Below are 22,698 nucleotides of genomic sequence, written 5' to 3' on the forward strand. Positions count from 1 at the left end.
GAAACCTCTTTCCGTAAAATTTTTTTACATCCATTACCAAATCTACATGAAATATGCACACAAAATATATATGAATGTTCCCACTGTATCCATGCGAGTACACTAGAATTTAAACCTACCGAAATGCACTTTTCCACAACCTTTTTCATTTTTTTGGTATAAAGTATACAAATTATATGTATGTATTATGAATATTACAACACTGAACTTTTTCCGTGAGAACTTAGATTTTGTCAAACAGAGAGCTTATTGCAAACTAAACCATGAAAAGAAGAAAAATAGCAAAGGTGCACGCAAAGACAAGTGAATAACGGATAACGGGACTCAAAAAAAAGAAGGAGAAACATGTGTTTTCCTTTTCGACATTTCTCTGTATTATAAAGTGGCGAGTACATTTAAAAATTTGTAAGCGTTGGCTTTTGACGTCGTTTCGAAAAAGATGCTTTTTCTGTACTCAAGCGAGTACAATGGGATCGAATGGGTTAAGTAGGAGAGAGCAAGATGTCGAACGTTGCCGTTCGTTTGCTTTGTTTGCTTTGTCGTTCGTTCCGCGCTTTCGCTTGCAGTTCATTCAATGCAATGAGCAAGGTAACGACAAATGAGCAAGGTAACGGCAATGAGCAAGGTAACGACATATGAGCAAGGTAACACTAATGAGCAAGGTAACGACACATTTTTTCGTGCGTGCAGCCTGTTAAATCGAATTATAAGACGTTATCACGTCAAAAATTTAATGGAAACTTACGAATTTTTCACGAAATTTATTAAATATCTATGAAATGTATCAATAGAAGCTCCATTAACTGCAATAACCTTACCTCCTCGATCCGGGTCCGAAAGCGATTGCATGCCGGAATCAAATTATCCTTATTCATATTGCCTATAACGGTATTAATTGCAGCCTTCAGATAAGAAATTGTCTTATGAGGACGCTTATTGGTTTCACGTTCAACTACACCCCATACGTAATAATCTAGTGGATTAAGGTCTGGAGAGTTAAGCGGCCACAAGTTCGAGAAATTTTCAGCCTATACAATCTTGTGTCGCCATTGTTTTGTGTGAAACATCAGTAAACACAAAATATGATACTTTGTATGATTTATTTCAATGTATTTAAAACTAAACTGTATTCAGTACAAAACAGAACATAAAACAACCCATATTCGATATATAATTTAATACCTTTCTTAGGTAAAAAACATAACATAAATTATTTTAAACAAATAAACAAGCAATTCCATTGTAGATTTTAAGTAGCCATTTTATAAATTTTATTAGCGCTTTAGTAACGCTTCTTACCGCTTTCGAGCGATTTTCCGTAGTTTGACGAACGACCCTCGACAAATTTTTCAGTTTTTGAGTAATTACGATGAGAAACTTCATAACTATTGTGAGAACTATCAGAACCGTCAGGACTAAGTGGAAGTTTTGACGGTCTGGAGGAAGTTGTACCATCGTCCGAATCCCAGCATTCCTCTTCAGAGTCCGAGTAACTCGCTTGACGCTTTATCGGCGACAATAAACAACGAGGATTTGGTGCTCTAGACGAATATGGCACCTTTAGTCCGCAGTGACGTCTTGGTGGTGGTGACGATGGCGGTTGATGTGGTATTGTTGGCCGACGAGAGTGTGTAATAGGTGATGGTCGAGGCAAAGAAGGTTTTGGCAGCTGTACTGGCTTCTCCATTGCCATTTGCGGCGAATCAATGTAGCAGCTAATGAATGGTGATGGTGATGGTGATGATTGTTGAAAGGTAGCTGATGGTGCAGAAAAGTTTGCGGATGGTGCTGCGAAAGAACGCATCTGTTGATGTTGAACTGTTACTGAAGGTGGCTCCACTGGCTGAATAAAACTGTAGGTCGCATTCACCACCGAAGAACAACCGTATGAGCGACCCGCGAAGCTGGATACATTTTTCTTTTCAGATATTACCCCGTTGACGTCTACGAAGAGTCCGAGATTTTCTAAAATTTCCAATAACTCGCCAGCGCAATAAAGTTTGAAAATATCAAAGACAGCGTAGGGATATTCTAGACGCATTTTCTGAAAATTATTGATAGCATTTACCAGTACCGAAACGGTTTGATTTATTTGTATTTTCATTGTAGACATCAGCGACTGATACCATGGAGAGCGTTGCAGGCAGCCATAGAGCAGCATATTGGGCGTTTGCTGGCTAGGTTCTTGTGGACGTTGGCTTAAATATGTATCCGAATTGTAAATGCTACTCGAGCGGCGAGGATCACTCTGACTAACTTTACTGTAAACACAAAGTGACGAAGCACCATGCACTGCATTGGCATTCTATGGGGGATAAATTTACGTATACAAATGTTTAATTCGTGATACAGAATTAACCATACAGAATTAACTATAGGCTAAATTTAACACAAAAATAAAAAGAAAGTTTCGCTCAATCATTGGAGGATGTAAGATGGTCATGGTAATGGGAGACTCCACTCAGCAATAAAAAATCCTTTGGACAACAAAACCCTGGGTTAATCCTGGAACCTAAGCCCTAAAATGACCTTCTGGATATACACCCAAATGGTAAGGCCTATCCTAAAATATGGGGCGTTGGTATGGTTGCCAAACACCAATCAAATTACAGCTATCTCAAAACTATGTAGTCTATAAAGGCTGCCGTGCCTAAGTATAACAGGGACTATAAGAAACAGAACGCTTTCTGGGTCTACCGTTAGGTGAGTTAGACGAAAGCGAGAGGTGACTACTTCGCACAAACAGGATTTAGAAAGCAGTTGCTTTCTGGCCTTTGGGTATCACGACGTGAGAGAAGGGGCGAAAGAGTCATTTATTGGACTAACCCCATTTTCAGCTTTAACAAAAACAAACTAAAAGAGAAAGCGTTATGCTGCTACAACAACAACAAAAAACAGGGAACGAAAAAATGGATCCAAATAAAAACCAGCGAATAGTGGAGCGGCTCAAACGGCCTCAATGACTTCAAAAAATTTATGAAGACCAAAATCTGTTTTAACCCTCGACACAAAAGGAGCCTTAGATTACTTTGTGGAGCACTTACAGTCCACTTTGCTTGCAATAAACATTTCAATACAATTGGACTGTCTATCACTAGTTTATTCCGGTTCTGCAGTGATGACGAGGATGAAACATCTAATCACCAATTGTAAAGCATTGCGTCACAGGAGACAGAGAATACTGGAGTCGTACCTACTAGAGGATAAAGACTTACAAATTCTTCGTCTGGTTCGATTCCTCGCAATACTTAGTAATAATTGAAATTAAGCACTTAGGGGCGCACTAAATCAATCTGGTCACAGTGCATAAAGGCCGTAGCCTAAGCCGTGCAACCATTACAATTACTATACAGAGATTAGATTCAGTATGTTTGCACTACGACCTAATGGTCTTTAGTGCCCTCTAATCAGCACAGTACCTCATCCAGACCAAGTTCCCTTACTAAACTCAGGACGGAGCTGGGATGGGTTGAGCATATGTGCCTTTCTTCTGGCTGCAGTTGGCCAATATGTCCCAACCTCCTCCGCACTATAGCGCTGCATTTCAAGAGAACGTGCATTGGAGTCTCTTGAGATTGGCCGCAGGAACGACAAGAGTCCGTTGACCAAATCCCGATCATATGCAGATGACTTCGCAGTCTGCAGTGGCCTGTGAGAATGCCCGTGAGCATTCTCAGTGTATCTTTATGGAGGGTTAGCAGTGTTTTAAACCTTTTTTGGTTATACCCATCCAGTAGGGATTTCGCCTGGCGTAGCCCCATAGTTTGGTGCCAGCAAACCTCCCTTAGCCCTAGTTATTCACTCCTAAGCTTCTCCACGATGGTGTGTTGTCCCATAGCAAGGAAGGACCCGGGTCCTATTAAAGGCGTGGCCGCAGCCTCTCTCGCCGGATTAGCCGGAGGCAATTGCGCATTTCTAGTAGATTAAATTTCTCGACACACTCAAGGAGCAGTGACGATTTGATCTCACAGGACGATGGAGCCATGAATGCCGCGTGACAGTCACTCATTCCGGAAATTTCTGTCTATGTTAATCTCTCCACATAGGCAAATAAAATACACCTCTTGAAAAATGGTTGGAAAAATGTCCATCGGTACCGAGCGCTTGGTTCTGGCCTTGGTCTTCGAGCCATATGTGTACCAGCGCAGGGTACACTCCTGGAATTTTTTTCCAAATGCAGGTCTACTCCAGTTTAATTTATTGTTCAGTTCAATTCTGAACTTCTTTTCGAATTTGAATACTTTAGTGATATCATCTCTGGGTATTTGGGTAAGTGTGAGCTGAAGCCTTAGCACTTGCATGTTTTTAAATTACATCACTTTCCCCTTTTCCTTTTCATTACTACGTAAGAAGATACTCTGATTACTCAACAAATCTGATCTAACAGAATATGGGACTGGGCAAAAAATCAAATAATGATATATGAAGCACAAACCTTTTTTAAATACTTAAACAATCTAGGATCAGAAGAGTTCGTTCGCAGAAGCAAATCTAAATCATCGGGTTTGTTTACCGGATTGTTAGGTATATCAATTTCTTTAAGCTGCGAAAAAATTAATTCAAATTATAATTTCAATTTATATTAAAAGTGGGGTCTTACACACCAAATATATAATTTCTGCACAACAGCCATCTATTTCCGCGGTGGGCTTATATTCTCTAAATGTGAAAGTATTGATGGGACTAGTAATACCACTTGAAATGGGCGACAAAGGAGTATTAGCGATTTTCACAGTTGAGCCCGCATTGTGAGAATCATCTTTATCATTATCAGAATAATCATCTACAGTTTTAGTGCATGATTTCGCGTCAAACTCAATACGGCGTTGTGCCGGTGAATGAATTATGGAGTCTTCACATTTTTCTGTAGGTATTAGCATGCAATAAATAGAATTAAGATTAATTTCAGAATAGCTTTACATGAAATTATTTACCCTTATCTTTAGGTGTAATACTGCAGTAAGAGCTGACCGACTGATTTCTGGATTCTTCAATACTGGAATTGGTAACTAAGTCATCGGCCAGCTCACAAGTAATTAAAGGGCCCTTTTGCTCACGATCATCTATAATATCGTTTTCTTCCGAGTCACTTTTAATCGATTCAAATAGCGGTGACGCCGGCGAAACTGACTTTGAGTTATGCTTCGCATCATTCATCTCACTTTCGTGCGAAACTGAAGCCAAATTGGTGTCTGAAGCTTGCACCTCAATTCCTTTCATCATAAACGAACTCTCGTTGCACACACCTGCACACACCTCGGCTAGTTCATCTGAATTATCTGATATATCTGAAAAATAATCTAACATTTAATAATTAGAATTACCGGTAACTGGGAATAGTTTACTGGGTTTCGCTTGGATTATTGGATTATCGCTATCGTCAGTCAAGTCCACAACTTTAACGAGACGTTTTCGTGTCTTCTTCGGATATTGCGCTATCTTGGTTTTCTTAGAGACATGCACATCCCTTGATTGAGCACATGGCACATTTTCGTTGTCGTTTGTTTCCAATTTTTTCTCTTTAGAAGAACAAAGTTCAATACTTGTCGTGGTGCTATCTGCATCTACATTATGTTCCCTCTTTCGTAGCGGAGTAGACAACTTTTTGATCAAAACTGTCGGTTGCAGGTTTTGTTGTGTGGGTGCCGCTGAAAACGATTTTAAAGGCTTAGTAATCTTTTGAACTTTACAGTCTATGTATTCCTTTGACAAGGAGTGTGTGTCGTCCGAGTCTGGTTCAATTAGAGGCATACCACCAATCGCAGTTACATTTGGTGTTGCACAAAGCTGTTTGGGTGCACCTGCCATTAAGTTTGGCGCGCACACATCTACAAGTACTGCGCTTTTACTAGCAGTAAGTTGAAATTCAGGCTTTTTTGGACACATTTTGCAAGATTTTCCAATAGGTTTATCTATTGATCCATTACCTTTCACAGCACTATCATGCAAAATGACCATCGATCTTGGATCAATAAAAAAAATTCCTGAGCTTCCTGCAAATGTTGAAGGTGTTTTAGGTGTTGTCGAATCTAACATGGGCAACGCATTCACGATAGTTGGAGATGCTGCAACGTCAAAATTTGTATTTGGAGAAATCACATCCAATGCGGATGATATCGTCGAAGGTGGTTTAGTTATTTTAGACGATTCTTTAAAAGGCTGTTTAGGAGATGTTGAATTTGAACCTAAAATCATATCACAAGTAGTGTTGTCAGTGTTTTTAGTTGTGGTTGTTGGTGATTTTAAGTTCCTGCTTTTATTTACTTTACGTCGGCGCTTAGCAGTCCGCGGACCTCTTGTCGGTTTATTAACAGACTTTTCAAGTTTACCAGCCTCAACTAAAACGTTTTGTTTAGCATCGGTACCATGAGGTGAATTACACGGTTGTGCCTTACTTGTAGTTGTGACGACATCTTCACTGCCACGCCCGATAGATTCTTTATTGTTGACAGCATCGGCTAGTTGCTTATTTTGTTGTAATTGACGGGATAGCCGATTCTCTTTCTCGTTCAATTCGGTAATAATTTCAGTTAACTCTGATCTTACGTCCTTTAGGGCAGCTCGAGTTTGAGGGATTTTGACATTTCGAATTTTAGAAAAACATTCCTCGATAGCATCCAGGCTTCGCTCGTTATCTTTCGTTATTAGTGTTTTATTCTATAACCAAATAAGAACTTAAATTTATTTTAAATATAAACAACCAATTACCAACCTCTTCAATATTGGAAATAGTTTCGTCAATAACCAATGGTTGTTCGTCATCATCGTCGTTTAAGTCAATTTTGTCCAACTCCTCTGCAATTGATTTTAAAGATTCCATTTTTTTTGGAGATAATTTCAAAGATTTTGGACTGGTATTCACTTCCGTTTCCAACATTGCTAGAAGTAGCTGTAGTTGCTGATTACTCAATGCAATTTCAAGCACTTTTCTTAGTGGCATATCCAGCAAGTGCTGGATGCTTTTAACATTTAACAGAGACAGCATTTCAAACTGCCGATCCTCTAGGAAACTCAGACTTTTTCGAAATTCCAAAGGGGGGCGATTCTGTGTGTTCTTCAAAAGGTTTTCGTACTCTGGCGCTGTTACATTCCAATCTATTGCAACATTTGTATTGTCCTTCGAGCAATTTTTCATATCCACAACAACTGCAAAATAAATTGACATGTTCTACTTTAGATACTTAATTGGGCAGCTGAACTTTTTTGTATTATATTTAGGAAAGTTTTCGAGAGCAAGGTCGGGAGCAATCTTGAATATCAAACTGTTTTATTTTTTTTAGCGACAATTGTATATACAGTTAACTATGGTTACTGTGATGGTTAATAAGTAAATTGAAATATTGTATTTCCTGCGGGGTTGGTTCGTTCTGATGAGCCTGGGCATTAGGTCGGTGCTACGCGGTATTGATGTACGACATCAAGAAGACATCCCATCGCCTGCCGAGTGTGGAGTTTTGGCAGATTTTTGACCAGCGTCAAAATGGGCGCTTAATGGGTGAAACCAGCCTGTCGATCTCGGCCTACCGTTAAGCGTCTACGACGACTACACCGCACTGAGAGGGTTGTGTTTCTGGTCGACGGGAGCGATCGCAGTTGTTGGCGCCCAAAAGAACGAACTATCGGAAGTAAAGTCAATAACTAAATTTGCGTTCTGCGGCGGCATTTTTTTTTTTCTTTTTTTTTTGCATTACAAATAAGTGAAAAAATTGTTATAATATACTAGCATTTCCCAGTGGGCTTCGCACCACCATACATAAAATGTTTTTTTTATATCACAAGAAATTTTTCATATAAAGTTTTCTTTATATAACTCGTAAAATGTTTAAACAGTTGAATTAGTTGATTTTTTTCATTCAACATACTTTCTAAAGATGTCACAATAGCCTTTTCTGTACTTTTTTTAAATTTGATTGTGGTGGTCACCTATATACAGGTAAGGTGAAAGAGCCGATAAAAACTTGTAATTAAACTTTGATTCTTTAATTTCCATTTCAATTTTTTACGCTAAATAAATTATGCTAAAATAAATAAAGTTAAAAATGTTTTTCCAGTTCTTTGAATGCTCCCGTTTTTATTATAATATATTTTCGTCCAAAATTAATATTAACATAATACACTTACAACCACAACAGTACAACAGAAACGCTCATAAGCGGCTGTGTATTTGTTGTTGTTTTTCCCATAAAGGCATTTCGTATGAGAGGAAACCATTACTCACACAAAATGTCATAACTCAGGAACGGCTGTACCGATTTCAATCAAACTTCACACAAACCACCTCCTCAAAGATAGAAAAGAACTCTAAAATTTTTGTGTCAATCGGTTCGGCGGTTCTTGAGTTATAAGATTACCAAGGAAATGTAACTTCTTTTTATATATATAGATTTTATGATGCGAAAAGAAATAAAGCTAAGTAAATAAGATGTCTGCATCCTCTGTTTTTAGTCAATACTTTACAAAAAAAAAATTGTATCTGCATCAAATAAGCTGCGTATGACTATAAACACGCCAGTAGAATTTTGAAAAATTTTCGATATAATTTTTTACTAAGCCTTGTCATATCCGGCCCTCTGATTTTACAAGCTATACGTCTTATGGCCCTTACTTTGTTTGATTCCAACAATTAACAGGCAGTCCAAATAAAATTTTACTAAAATGTGCTTGGGTATTTAACGTTCAAATTCAGCTTTAGTTTTCATCCAATTTTAACAATTCTCAAAAATACCATACGCAGTTCTGTTGATGCGATTAAATTTTTTAAACCAAAATTAAGACTGTCTAGCCGATGCCAAACCAATCTAAAGCTAATTTATCTTTTAAACACGCAATGTTACAAATAATTAAGATGCTTTTGCGATTGGCTTAAATCCCGGCAATACTGCTGTTTCCGTGGCGCCGCAATTTAATGGCGGATTCTTATAGAACTCGACAAAAGAAAACGAAATGAAGGAGTAAAATTTTTTGATATCTCGCTTAGTTTTCGAGATATTAAATAAAAAATAATTATAATAATGATAATTTTTTCTTCAGTTTCGATAGAGTTCGGCGAGATAAGACAAAATATAGAATTAAAATGTTTCGATATCCCGCGCTTCAAAAAAATAACCCTCATCAGTCCAACTCCGGCTACGCAATCCACCGTATTTTGGGGAGAACTCCTTTTCGCATGGGCGGCCTTCGGCCGCGCTTCAAAAAAATAACCCTCATCAGTCCAACTCCGGCTACGCAATCCACAGTATTTTTATTCAATATCTCGAAAACTAAGCGAGATATCAAAAAATTTTATTCTTTCATTTCGTTTCCTTTGTCGAGTTCTATAAAAATCCGCCATAAGATTGCGGCGCCACTGAAACAGCAGAATCCCCTAAATCCCTATCGAGCACCAACGTTCCCCTTTTCAGACTTTTCCATGGGTCCTGTTTATTTTTTACGTTCGTTTTATATGATTAATAAAAAATTTGCAAAACAATAACTACGGAAGTTCTAACCTTCTTTGTTTTCTGTTGTGCTCTCACATACAACTCCAATCGAAACGCCCAAAGGACCGAATAACGTCGAGGTAGTTGAGACTTGTCTTGTATGTGAAGCCGCAATACCTTCAGCCGTTTTCAATGCTATTCCTCCACTTTGTTCTACAGACATAGTCACAATCATGCCGCTTCTGCGTTGCATACGCCTACAACTTTCGCTTCGTGTACGCGGATTAGCTATTCGAGAGCAAGGTCGACGAACACGCAACTTCTCTACTACTCCGTCAGCCCCCGTCTTGGATTCTGATGAACGTGCCGGCATTCCGATTTTTTAAAGCCTTTACGTTTCTATATAAAACCAAAATTCCCAAGAGACGCCAACCGATTCTAGAAGTAACGGTGCTTTTGCGAAAAAGTTAGAAACTTTCAAATTACATCGATATTTTACTATCAATGTTTTTTAAATAGTTCAAGTAATCGATATACTGAGTTTTTTCGTTATGTGACGAGAAATTACTTGTGAATTATCGATAATTTTGAGTTTCTTAATATTAATAGTATACATAAACTCATTGACAACAGCCATTCATGACGCAACGGCAGTAAAATTTTGTCTGCAAATGCCGTTGTTGTTGTTGTAGCGGCATAAGCAATCCCCATACATATACTGGAAATGCTGCTGAAGTGACAGTCCTTGGCCGGACATATATGCGAGGCGTTCCGGCTTCGTAAATATAATATTTCGACAGCGTCAACGACAAGCAAAACAGCTTAATAAGAGGGTTTGCGTTTTTATTCATTTAAATTTTGTATGGCTAGCATTTGTGTTTGGATAAGAAGAAATTATTCATGAACGACCAGGGATTTTTTTCCTCCAACTTCTTTCTCCTTCACCTAACTGCATTTTAAGTCTGAAATGCATCTTTAAAATCGTTAGTATTTTATTAATATGCAGAGCGAGATAAGTAAATTTTAATACAACAAATAGCTGTTCGTTATGCCGTACGAATCGGCGACAACGAAAATTTGAAGCTTTGCAGCCTGATGTCGTACTATCGTCAAACTAATTCCGTTCATAAGAAGGTGTATATTTTAATATTTCACATATGATTCCTATTGTCGCTGTCGTCAATTTATACCATAAGTTCGCAGATAATTATTATCGAATCAGATTCCAAAAATTTATTTGTTTCTGTTTACACAGTCGGATTAAAGATTCATTAAATCTAATATAAATGAATTAAGAGCTGGCAAACTTGTGTATTTTCTTTTGAGATTGATGTTAATATGATGAAGGATGTTCAAAGTTAAGGTGCTAACCCATTTCCCGTTTGCTTTGAATTGATAACTGCCAAAAATAATAATAATGTGCTGTTTATGAAAATTATCCCAACGGCAACTTTGCTTCAAGCGCTTGGTGCACTTTAAAGTTTCGAATAGCGTAATATTCTATTTGACGGCGGTTTGACATATCAATTTCTTCAAACTGTACTCTCTTTCTACTAAATATGTGTTAATATCTGTAAAATTTTTGTTCACTTGGCCTTATTTTCCCATGTGGGCACTTTATTACCATATTATTTCTTTAATATGGAATTGCTGTATTCGCACATGCAGATGGCGCGATAAAATTAAACTTGAGTTATCAATCCTCGGAAGAGATAACTGATGTTAATGCAGTGATGGAAAGAAATTCGACAAGACAAAACTAAAATTATTTAGAAATAATCGATAGCATAGAGTTGTAGATGGACAACGGCGATAAAAAGTCAAATATCGGCATAGTAAAGCCCAAACACAACAACGCAGTGGCGCAGACAACTGTTATGCAAAAACAAATCAGTAGGGAATCGCGTGAATGATAACAAAAAAACGAAGTTAATATTTTTGTAACACCGCCAAACGCCTTTTTGTGAATATAAAAAAAAAACATATATCAAGAAGTTTACATTTTTTTTAAGTTATTAGCTTTGGTGTTATTTTGGTGAATTATATCTACTACCTGGACTTGGAAACATTTAAAGAAAAGCAAATATTCGAAAAAGACCCCAAGACCCAATTGTTTAAATTAAAATATAATTGAAAACTTAATGAAAAATAGCACTGGTTGAATTTTAAAAATTTAGAGTATTGGTCTGCATATTTGTTGAATTTAGCATAGACACACACCCTTCAAATGATTTTACTGCCCGCAGCGCCACGCCGTTTGTCAAATATTTGATGTCACAATCCCCGCCAAAAGTTGAATCGCGTGTGGAACCAACTCACGAAAAACAACATTAAATTGTTTGCGCTGCTCTTTGCGTATATTTAGTTATTAGAAACTTATTTTTGAAAGTGTTCGAGTTATAATTATCAAAGTATAACAAACAGCTAAATAAGATGGCGGTAAGTAATAATTAGATTTGTCAGACCTCCATAAAATACCTTCTTGCAGGATCAAGTGAGTTCACCTCCTCCAGCCACGCCGGGAGACGCCGACGACCGGCGTGAATTGCGTGCAGCTATGACTTCACCCATTGGAGATTTTGAGCCATTCGAGAATGAAGATGAAATCTTCGGAGATCAGACTATACGTGAAGAAGAGGAGGAAGAGGGCGAGGAGTTATTCGGTGATAATATGGAGAACGACTATCGGCCGATGCCAGAGCTGGATCATTATGACCCCGCAATGCTGGATGATGATGACAACTACTCAGAGTTGTCACAGGGTGAACGCCAGGCAGCTGAAGCTGAAATGCGAAAGCGCGATCGTGCACTTGGCATACATCGTGATGACCGAGATCTAGGCTTTGACCAAAGTGACGAAGAGGACGATGTCGGACCACGGGCAAAACGTCGTGCTGCTGAGAAAGCGGCCGAAGGCGAGATGGAAGATGCGGAGATGATAGAGTCCATCGAAAACTTGGAAGACACTAAGGGTCACTCCACCAAAGAGTGGGTTAGTATGCTTGGGCCGCGCACAGAAATTGCCAATCGTTTCCAGTCGTTTTTGCGCACTTTTGTTGATGAACGTGGCATGTACACGTACCGGGACCGCATACGACGCATGTGCGAACAAAATAAATCGTCATTTATTGTGTCGTATACGGATTTGGCAAATAAAGAGCATGTGCTGGCGTACTTCTTACCCGAAGCGCCCTTTCAAATGTTGGAAATTTTTGATAAAGTGGCAAAGGAAATGGTCTTATCAATATTCCCCACATATGAACGTGTCACCACAGAGATTTATGTGCGTATATCAGAGCTGCCCCTTATCGAAGAGTTGCGCACTTTCCGCAAACTGCACTTGAACCAACTTGTTCGTACTTTGGGCGTGGTCACAGCTACAACCGGCGTGTTGCCCCAACTTTCAGTAATCAAATACGATTGTGTAAAATGTGGTTATGTTTTGGGGCCATTTGTTCAGTCGCAAAATACTGAAGTGAAGCCTGGTTCCTGTCCTGAGTGCCAAAGTGCCGGACCATTTTCGGTAAGTAACTAGTATATATGTAGATAGTATACATAAGAAGATTTGTATACCTTGATTTTTCTTGCTTGAATTTTTATTTCCCACAGATTAATATGGAGCAAACACTTTATCGCAATTACCAGAAGATTAGCTTGCAAGAGTCACCTGGCCGCATTCCCGCTGGTCGGATTCCGCGCAGCAAGGACGTCATTCTTTTGGCGGACCTTTGTGATCTATGCAAGCCAGGCGATGAGATAGAGGTTACTGGTATTTATACAAATAACTACGACGGTTCGCTAAACACAGAGCAAGGATTTCCGGTATTCGCCACCGTTATAATTGCGAATCATATTATTGTGAAGGATTGTAAACAAGTTGTGCAATCACTTACGGACGAAGATATTGCTACCATACAGAAATTGAGCAAAGATCCTCGTGTTGCGGAGAGGATTATCGCATCAATGGCCCCATCCATATATGGTCATGATTATATTAAGCGTGCTTTGGCGCTGGCATTATTTGGCGGCGAATCTAAGAACCCCGGTGAAAAGCACAAAATTAGAGGTGACATAAACTTACTCATATGCGGTGACCCTGGAACAGCAAAATCCCAATTTTTGAAGTACACGGAAAAGATAGCACCGCGCGCTGTTTTCACAACCGGCCAAGGTGCTAGTGCCGTCGGTTTGACAGCTTACGTTCGTCGAAATCCCGTATCACGTGAGTGGACTTTGGAAGCAGGCGCTTTAGTGCTGGCAGATCAGGGAGTTTGTCTTATTGACGAATTTGACAAAATGAATGATCAGGATCGCACATCAATACACGAAGCCATGGAACAACAATCGATATCTATATCGAAAGCAGGCATCGTGACATCTTTACAAGCGCGTTGTACCGTTATTGCAGCTTCAAATCCCATTGGCGGGCGTTATGACCCCTCAATGACTTTTTCAGAAAATGTAAATCTTTCCGAGCCAATTTTGTCACGTTTCGACATTCTGTGCGTGGTAAAGGATGAGTTCGATCCCATGCAAGATCAGCACTTGGCAAAGTTCGTAGTCAATTCACATATTAAACACCATCCGTCCTGTGAAGAGTTTGTGGAGGACACGCAGACGACGGGTGTAGCTGAAATACCGCAAGATCTTTTGCGGCAATATATAATTTATGCGAAAGAAAACGTCCGCCCTAAACTTACGGTAGGTAAATGCAAACTATTTGATTGATGGCTAATAACAGTATTTTACAATTTAGAATATTGATGAAGATAAAATAGCCAAGATGTATTCACAACTGCGCCAAGAATCCTTTGCAACCGGTTCGTTGCCAATCACTGTACGGCACATTGAAAGCGTCATCCGTATGTCCGAAGCACATGCACGCATGCACTTGCGCGAGAGTGTAACTGAGTCCGACGTAAGCATGGCCATACGCATGATGTTGGAGAGCTTCATCGAAGCACAAAAGTTCAGTGTCATGAAGAAAATGCGCACGGCCTTCCAGAAGTATCTATCCTTCCAAAAGGATCACTCGGAGTTGCTGTTCTTCATTCTTCGGCAATTGACACTCGACCAACTTGCCTATATACGTTGCAAAGAGGGACCCAGAGCCACACACGTTGAAATAATGGAACGCGATCTTATTGAGCGGGCTAAGCAGTTGGATATATTTAATTTAAAACCATTTTATGATTCAGACATTTTCAAACAAAATGGTTTCTCTTATGATCCAAAGCGGCGAACAATTCTGCAGATTGTCACTGAAGCGGCTGTGTAACCTGATGCGCATTATTTTTTTACGTTTGCAAAGTTGAATGTTTTATTTCATTGTTCTATGTTTCTCATGTATGTGTTTTATCATTATCTAATATTTTATATTGCGTACATTTTTTATTCCGCGATAACACTTCGCATTCCTAAAGTACAATTTTCAATAAAATACGTTATATATACAAAAAAATATATATATATGTATATAATAAAATAGTAGTTTATAAAGTAAGCTAAAACAAAATTAATTGCTATTCACAAAATATGTTAGTGAAAATAGGCAGTGAACTTGCTCCTAGTCTTCAATACCCATTTCTTTATCGAAGTCCTCCTCGGAAATCTTGTTTTTCTTTAACTTTTTAAATAGGCGTATGTCGTTGGCTAGTTCCTCCAAATCTTCTTTTGTGTACTGTGGCTTTCGTTTTTTTGCTGTGGCGCCAGTCTGTGCCTCACTTTCTTTTTTGCGCTGTTTCTTAGCTTTTCTTAATTCTTTTTTGGTTTTAGTATCCATTTTCGCTTTTTTTGTTTGTTCCCATGATTCTGTGTTCTTTTTAAATTTTTTCTTCCCGGGCCATACACCGCTTTCTTCATAGATCTTGAGTTTCTCCTTTCGTTGATTCTCTTTTTGCTGATTTTGATAGCTCAATTTCGTTATATCTACCGCGAAGTTTGGTCCAATAAAATTTGTCTCTGCACAATTTTTCAATTCAGGCATGCGCGGCATCTGCAGCAAGCCGTAAGCGGTAGCTACTCGCCCCAGGTCCAAATCTTTTAAACGTAAAATTGCATTGCATTCATGTTTTCTGTATGCCTGGATGTGTGACACGAAAGCGCGAGTGCCTTTATCAAAGATATCTTTATCTTTCAACTACAAAAAAATATAATAATAAAATTAGTTAACCTAAAAGAACTAAGCGACCCATTTTTACACCCAATGAATTAAACTCGCAACGTGTACATATTTTGGCAACCATAACTTACTTGAAGCTTGTGCAGTTTTTGTAGTGTCTGCTCCAACTCTTCACGGTTGTGATCCGCATCCAGTAGCTCACTTAATTCAACTTTTTGATTTATCCTCAGAAAAGTAATATAGGCATCTTCGCTGGGCAGCAGATACACCAAAGCATTGCCTTCATTACCTTGGCGTGCCGTACGTCCTACACGATGTACAAAACTGCTTGCGCTTGCCGGTGGATCCCATTGCACCACCCAGTCAATTTCAGGTACATCCAGACCACGGGCCAACACATCCGTGCTGAGTAAAACAGCGTCTTTTATTTGCCTGAATCGTTCTACAACGTTTTTACGTTTATTTTTCATTTTACCGTGAATGGCTAATATACAGCGCTTGGGCAAGAAGTGTGTCATTATTGCCATCCAGTATTCTACGCACGCACAGGTGGGAAAGAACACCATAACTTTCCCCTGTGCAGTTTGTGGCGAACGTAAAAAATGTAAGAGAGCTAAAAACTTTTCCTCAGGCTCTATAATTTTATAAAAATTTTGTAACTTGGCCGGTGTACTAATGGTGGACTTTTCTTTGACCGATACCCGAACGGGGTTTCGAAGACCGGCACGAATAAGATCTGTTACTTCAGTTGTTTGTGTGGCAGAAAACAAGCCAGTACGTCGCTGTCTGGGCAAATAACCAAGAATGTTGTTAATTGTGGCCTTGAAACCCAAATCAAGTAGTCGATCAGCTTCATCCAACACAAGGAATTCCTGTGGCAAATATAACAATGATTTAGATCAGAGAAAATTTGTTTTTCTTATGTGCCTGTGAGATTTACCAAACTTTTCACTCGGCCTGCAAGGTTGAGATCGCCTTTTCTATCGAATAAGTCCTCCAATCTGCCGGGAGTGCACACCAAAATTGTGGGACTTTCTTTTTTAATCGCACGAATGTCTTCTTCTATGCTGCTACCACCCACTACCAATTTTTGGCGCAAGTATTGCAACTCCTCTCTTTCCAGAAATTTAGCTAACACTTCGGATATCTGATAGGCCAATTCACGCGTAGGCGAAACAATAAGTGCACCGATTTCCTTTGATTCCCATGGTATATCAGCTTGCCGACGCTGTAACATCTCTAGCATGGGCACCACAAAGGCTAATGTCTTCCCGGAGCCGGTTACCGCTTCGACGCTGACATCTTTTCGTTCCAGCAGCAGGGGTATTGTGGCACTCTTTGTTACAGAAATAACTTCTAAATAAAGACTACAAAATACAAATGAGATACAATGTTGCTTACTTGAACAGGGGTTGTTCTCTCAAATCCAAAACTTGCGATGACACTAAGAACGGCTGGAGAAAGTGATACCTTCTCCAGTTCGGTCCATTTTCTACGTGCCATTGTCACAAGTAATTTCTATTGTAATTGTAGTTTATGATATTACAAACTTAGTAATTCGTCCCTCCTTGATTGTTTGCCTTATTTGTTTTGCTTTCGTTTTGCAAGGAACACGTGTTTGAGGGTTACCAGCCCTCTTACAACCCTGTACGATGCTGCCAACTTTACCAAATTGTTTGCCGAATATGAAAGCCACGGCTTTCAGAAACAAAGATTCCATTGTTTGTAATAAAAGTTCCAATAAGTTCTTTATGTAATAAAAACAAAATTAACAAATTATGTATTAATGTGCATACTTAAGGCAGTAGTCTGCTTTAGAAGCCGAAAAAAGCGTTTTTTTAGCAATTTTTTTTGAAAGGGAAGGAAATGATTGCGGTAAACGGAATTTTAAGACGATAGTGTACTATATTTAAGGTTTAAAAAACAATATTTATTTTTAAAAAATATTGAAATTTTTTAAAGTTGTAAGTATTTTTCTGGAGCGCCTGGAGTCTGCACTTGTAAATCGGTGCCGGTGATGGAGGTCGTGCGATGCATCTGAAACAGTCGAACCAAATTTTTTTTTAATTTTTATAAGTTTCTTTTCTTTATGAACTAAAAAAATACCGAAGAAGTTATAAAATTCCAAATTTTTTCGAAGTTTGAAAAAAGAATTCACTTTTTTAAGAAAAAAAATTGACTTTAAGTTGCAAAACAAGTAGTTTAAATAATACTTTTGTCCAACTTTTTTAGTTCAAATAGAAGATAATTTATAGAGTGAGAGCCCGCGACGCCCAGACCTTCGTTAAATTATAAAAGTTGGAAATTTTTCTATATACGTCTCCTATACAGGTATAAGCAAACCCAGATTATTAAACCTGGGTCGCGGTGGCTTTGGCAGGTAACAGGTAGTAAAGGTGAGTAAAATTGAGTCTCAAATTTGTAATAGTATAAAGCTTAGTTTTTATACATTTCAACTTACAATCATATCAGAAACTGCCTCGTCCATTGGCGGACACTTAGGGCGGTAACAACCCCTCCCCAGACACCCTAACATTCTAATTATTTATAAATCTACTTTCGTCATAGTATAAAATCTAATTTTTATATATGTTATTCAGAGATCTATAAAAATAATGTTTTCACAATCCCCAGACAGTTTCGATGGTTCCCCTATCTTCCCAGACATAATGAAGTCCACTCCAGGCGTGAGCGCGATGAATATATATGTACGTTGGTGCGAGTGAAATAGCGCGATTGGTATACGGCGATCTTTTTCTGCGCATCAGCTGTCTTATACTCTGTATAATACTCCGTATTGTATATTATGTAGTGTGAACTGTTATACGTACAGCAAGCGTTTAATAATGTATTTGCAAAATTTATTATAAAATAAGTGGTCTAGTTGTGATAAAGTGTTGTCATGGAAACGGAGGAACCGGAAAAAAAAAATTAAGTTGTTTTATTTGTAAGAAAAGTGAGGGGAAATTAATATTGCTTTCTGAAGAGACATTAAAGAAGTGCCGAACTGTTTTGAAAGTCAGAAAAAAACACAACCTTAAATATGCGAATGTTATTTTGCCTGATGAATATACAGATGGAGGTTATCACCGGGAATGCCATAAAACATTCACATAAACAAAGAGTCGATTAGTGTAGACAATTTATCTCCAGATACACCGATAGTACCTGAGTTCACTACCGAACTCGCAACAAAATCTCCAACATCATCAGAACAAAATTTATATTCTGAATTGATAAAGCTCCAGCCTTCAACCTCCACAGAACAATCTCATTTACCGCCTCAACATACAGAACCTTCAACAATTTCACAATCGACTTTAGCTAGTGAATCAGAGGTCTTACAATCGATAAGTTATCAAAAAAATGGTGACATTAGTACACCAGATGTTACTGAAGTAAACAATGTAATTGAGGACGTAAATACTCAACCCGAAAATGTTGTCAGTAGTAATGACTCTCCGATTGTTTGTATATTTTGTAATAAACAGAAGAAGAAAGTGCGCTCAAAAATGCTTCCACTTCATGCAGCTGAAACAAACCAATTTAAAGGTAGTATTTTTTCTAACATTGAAGGTTTAGAAGAATATAACGAGTTTTCAACTACATTGAATAATTACTCTGCTCCAAAAATATATTACCATACTGATTGTCGAGTTCATTTTAACAATGATGTGTCGTCTAAAAAAAATCATCTAGTAAAAGTCATTGGCATTACAATCGAGAGTATCACAGACAAGTTTTTGACGAAATTGGCAGCATTATCGAAGAAGATATTATTAAAAAGGGACGATGTTATTTTTTAATATATTTACATGAACTGTATAAAGAGTCATTACAATCCGGCATTATTTAGAAAGGGAAAACTAAGACCTTACAAACTATTAAAAAAAACGATGAATTCCAAAAAGCTTTTATAAAGTTCGGCGAAAATAAGTTAATAGAGGACAGCAGTAAACAGAAGAACATTTTCAATAGTATTCAGTTTGAAGGAGATCAGCTACCTACTTATGTCAGTGATTCTCTACAAACTTTGTCAGGTATGTTCACTGTTTATGAAGAAATTATCAACCATTCATAATTATTCTAACTTGCTTTAATTATTACAGAAGCTGATGAAGACGATGACATTCATGAGGACAAATCCGCAGAATGGAGTAGCGGTGATGAAGATAATCGAGATACCGACGAGGACGATGACGTTGATTAAATTTTTCTTTGATTTAATAATAATGTTTGACACATTATATTTTTACTTTGTATTGTAATGGCTATAATTATAAATATAATTGAAATCTTTTTCGATTGGTTCAATTACGATCTAAATTATTCTCTCTCCTTACAGTAAAACTAACATGCATACAAATTTATCTTCTTAACTTTAAACTTCTAGAATTTTACCATCAGCTGTCGATTTTTCGTATTTTTTTCTGCACAATACTAGAAAAAATTTTCGATTGATATTTACAACTTTCGTAGATCTCCACTTGACTCAATAAAAATCGCATTATTGTATTGTTGATTAAATAATTAATAATTAATTTGTTAATATGAAAATTTTTCTGCGTTCTCCTTTAAAAATTTACTTTTTTTATCTGTTATAAATGTATATAATGAATTTTCTTGATAAATTTAGAGAACAGATCGCACTATTTCACTCGCGCCAACGTACATATATATTCATCGCGCTCACGCCTGGAGTGGACTTCATTATGTCTGGGAAGATAGGGGAACCATCGAAACTGTCTGGGGATTGTGAAAACATTATTTTTATAGATCTCTGAATAACATATATAAAAATTAGATTTTATACTATGACGAAAGTAGATTTATAAATAATTAGAATGTTAGGGTGTCTGGGGAGGGGTTGTTACCGCCCTAAGTGTCCGCCAATGGACGAGGCAGTTTCTGATATGATTGTAAGTTGAAATGTATAAAAACTAAGCTTTATACTATTACAAATTTGAGACTCAATTTTACTCACCTTTACTACCTGTTACCTGCCAAAGCCACCGCGACCCAGGTTTAATAATCTGGGTTTGCTTATACCTGTATAGGAGACGTATATAGAAAAATGTCCAACTTTTATAATTTAACGAAGGTCTGGGCGTCGCGGGCTCTTAGTCTATTAATACTGAAGCTAGATCACTTTGGTTTTTTTCGATCGGACATATATTCTTTTTGCTATCGCCGGCACCGTTTTCTAACACTTGTGAAAATGAAAACTCGAGAAAACGCGCTTTAAAGTTCTGCCTGAGCATTCGCACCTGCTCGACGCTCGGCCACCAAAACTGCTCTAGCTTCGAAAATATGTCGAATTGGCCTCTGGAATTTTAAAGACATATTCTTGGATAGTTTTGGAAGAGATTTAAAACAAAACAAAAAAATCGATTTTTTGAAGCCCGTAAAGCAGACTACTGCCTTAAGTAATTCATTAAACTGTTAACCGGGGAATTAGCTATTGCTAAACTCGTTTCAGAATGGGGACTTTTTCTTCGCAGCGATAAGTAATATCACACCTCAAATAATAAAGGAATATCGTTTTTAATTTATGGTTTCTATTTATTTTGATAAAATATTTTATAATTCAAATCTATTCAATATATATAACCACTTTAAGATTTAATAGATAAGAACAACGTAGAACGTAATGCGTTCAATATATTACGATTAATTTCCATGACGAAAAATTTCGTCATGCCCATTGCAGAAGACTTTTATGTATGACGAAATAATTCGTCATACCCAGTTAACAGGTTAATGTGAAAAAAAACGGAAAAACTTTGGTTCGGAGACTTCTGGTTTTGGGGATAAAAATTGAGCAACCGGCACTTGAAAACTGAGCTATTTGTATTTCAAAATTTCTTATTGTTTTAGTTTAACAAACACTTTACAACATTTAAAACTGTAAACCACATCAAAAAATTTATTGAAACACAGTTATAAAATAACTTTAATTTGCACGACATCTAGAAGAATTGTTATAAATTGACAGGGAACGAGGGCTATAACAGATAGTGGCAATATAAACACAAACATGTAAATAAAAATACGAGAAGAGATATTAGAAAGTATATAAAACCAATGCGCGAGCAATTTAAGTAACTTTTTTATTTTGAATCGGTAAGATGTACATAAATTTTACCGTAAACATTATTTGAATACATAAAGAAAATTTGATGCGAGGTAAGTTGATGTCAAAAATGGGCGGTCAATTCCAAAACCTGCCTGCCCTGAACTGAAAATGTTCTTAAACAAAAAAAAAAAAAAAATACCAGTCTAACGGTTAGACGCGATAGAAGTGAAACCTTCCGTAAAACAAACTGAGAGAGAATGAGACGAAAGCAGCATTAGGAGCGGGATAATTATAGGTTCATTATAATATTGCTATAAAGTTCATATTTTATTTTCTTCATTTTATTATAATATTATTAATCCTCAATGTTTTCGATTTCAACAAATGATACGAGTGGCTTATGATAGCTAAAATATGATACAAATGCTTTGGTTTCGATGTTGTCAACATATCTTTGAAATACCGCGTCAGTTGTTGTTTTTTTCTGTCGATATTCACGACACTTTTCTGCATTATTTTTCGGCATAATTGCGGTAAATATTTAAAAATTAAAATATTTACGAATATAAAAATACGGACGCAATACAGCACACGCAGTTGCTATTATGAGCGTCGTAACGCGTATATTACACAGACGTACTAACATACACACAAACATTCGTAGGACGCTTGGTCTAAGCAAGTATTAGGTAGTGTAGTATAGGTATACATAATGCCTTCTCGCTCACCGTGGCTCCGTAATACGCAGGCGCGCACACATACGTACTAGCATACATCGAACATACATACGTATGACGCTTGAACTAAACACCAAAGCAAGTAATAGGCAGTGTAGTACACATACTACAATACTCACTATACTAGCGTGGCTCAGCAGTACGCAGCCACACACATATATGTACATATATCAACATATAACTCTCCGTAGCCAAGAGTGTCGCTTTTTCGTTTCATCGAGTCTCAAATCACTCCCAACGATTCTAAAGAAGTTTTCACTTCAAAAAAAGCTTGTTAACTCTGTTATAAAGCAGGCAAAATTTTGAAACTTAGTACAAATAATGAACATAAAATCAAAAATCGTT

General features: G+C 37.6%; 3 protein-coding genes across 3 annotated transcripts; 1 reads left to right on the forward strand and 2 right to left on the reverse strand.

Moving 5' to 3' along the window:
* Positions 1-1,083: 1,083 nt before the first annotated feature.
* LOC129248725 (uncharacterized) lies at positions 1,084-9,881 on the reverse strand. The gene is made up of 7 exons (XM_054888346.1): positions 9,489-9,881; positions 6,713-7,146; positions 5,346-6,657; positions 4,935-5,300; positions 4,605-4,864; positions 4,436-4,543; positions 1,084-2,305 (listed from the first exon to the last, which is right to left on the reverse strand). Exons 1-7 carry the CDS (start codon positions 9,790-9,792, stop codon positions 1,283-1,285), a joined length of 3,807 nt encoding a protein of 1,268 aa, XP_054744321.1. The 5' UTR covers positions 9,793-9,881; the 3' UTR covers positions 1,084-1,282.
* A 1,590-nt stretch (positions 9,882-11,471) lies between these two features.
* Positions 11,472-14,832, forward strand: LOC129246826 (DNA replication licensing factor Mcm2). The gene is made up of 4 exons (XM_054885472.1): positions 11,472-11,858; positions 11,908-12,942; positions 13,029-14,120; positions 14,176-14,832. The coding sequence occupies exons 1-4, from the start codon at positions 11,853-11,855 to the stop codon at positions 14,695-14,697; spliced, it is 2,655 nt and encodes an 884-aa protein (XP_054741447.1). The 5' UTR covers positions 11,472-11,852; the 3' UTR covers positions 14,698-14,832.
* Positions 14,833-14,893: 61 nt separating this feature from the next.
* On the reverse strand, positions 14,894-17,189 carry LOC129246832 (probable ATP-dependent RNA helicase DDX55 homolog). The gene is made up of 4 exons (XM_054885484.1): positions 16,942-17,189; positions 16,481-16,876; positions 15,672-16,412; positions 14,894-15,558 (listed from the first exon to the last, which is right to left on the reverse strand). The coding sequence occupies exons 1-4, from the start codon at positions 17,041-17,043 to the stop codon at positions 14,986-14,988; spliced, it is 1,812 nt and encodes a 603-aa protein (XP_054741459.1). The 5' UTR covers positions 17,044-17,189; the 3' UTR covers positions 14,894-14,985.
* Between the last annotated feature and the right edge of the window lie 5,509 nt (positions 17,190-22,698).

This window comes from Anastrepha obliqua, chromosome 1 (genome assembly GCF_027943255.1).
Source record: "Anastrepha obliqua isolate idAnaObli1 chromosome 1, idAnaObli1_1.0, whole genome shotgun sequence".
Taxonomy (NCBI): domain Eukaryota; kingdom Metazoa; phylum Arthropoda; class Insecta; order Diptera; family Tephritidae; genus Anastrepha; species Anastrepha obliqua.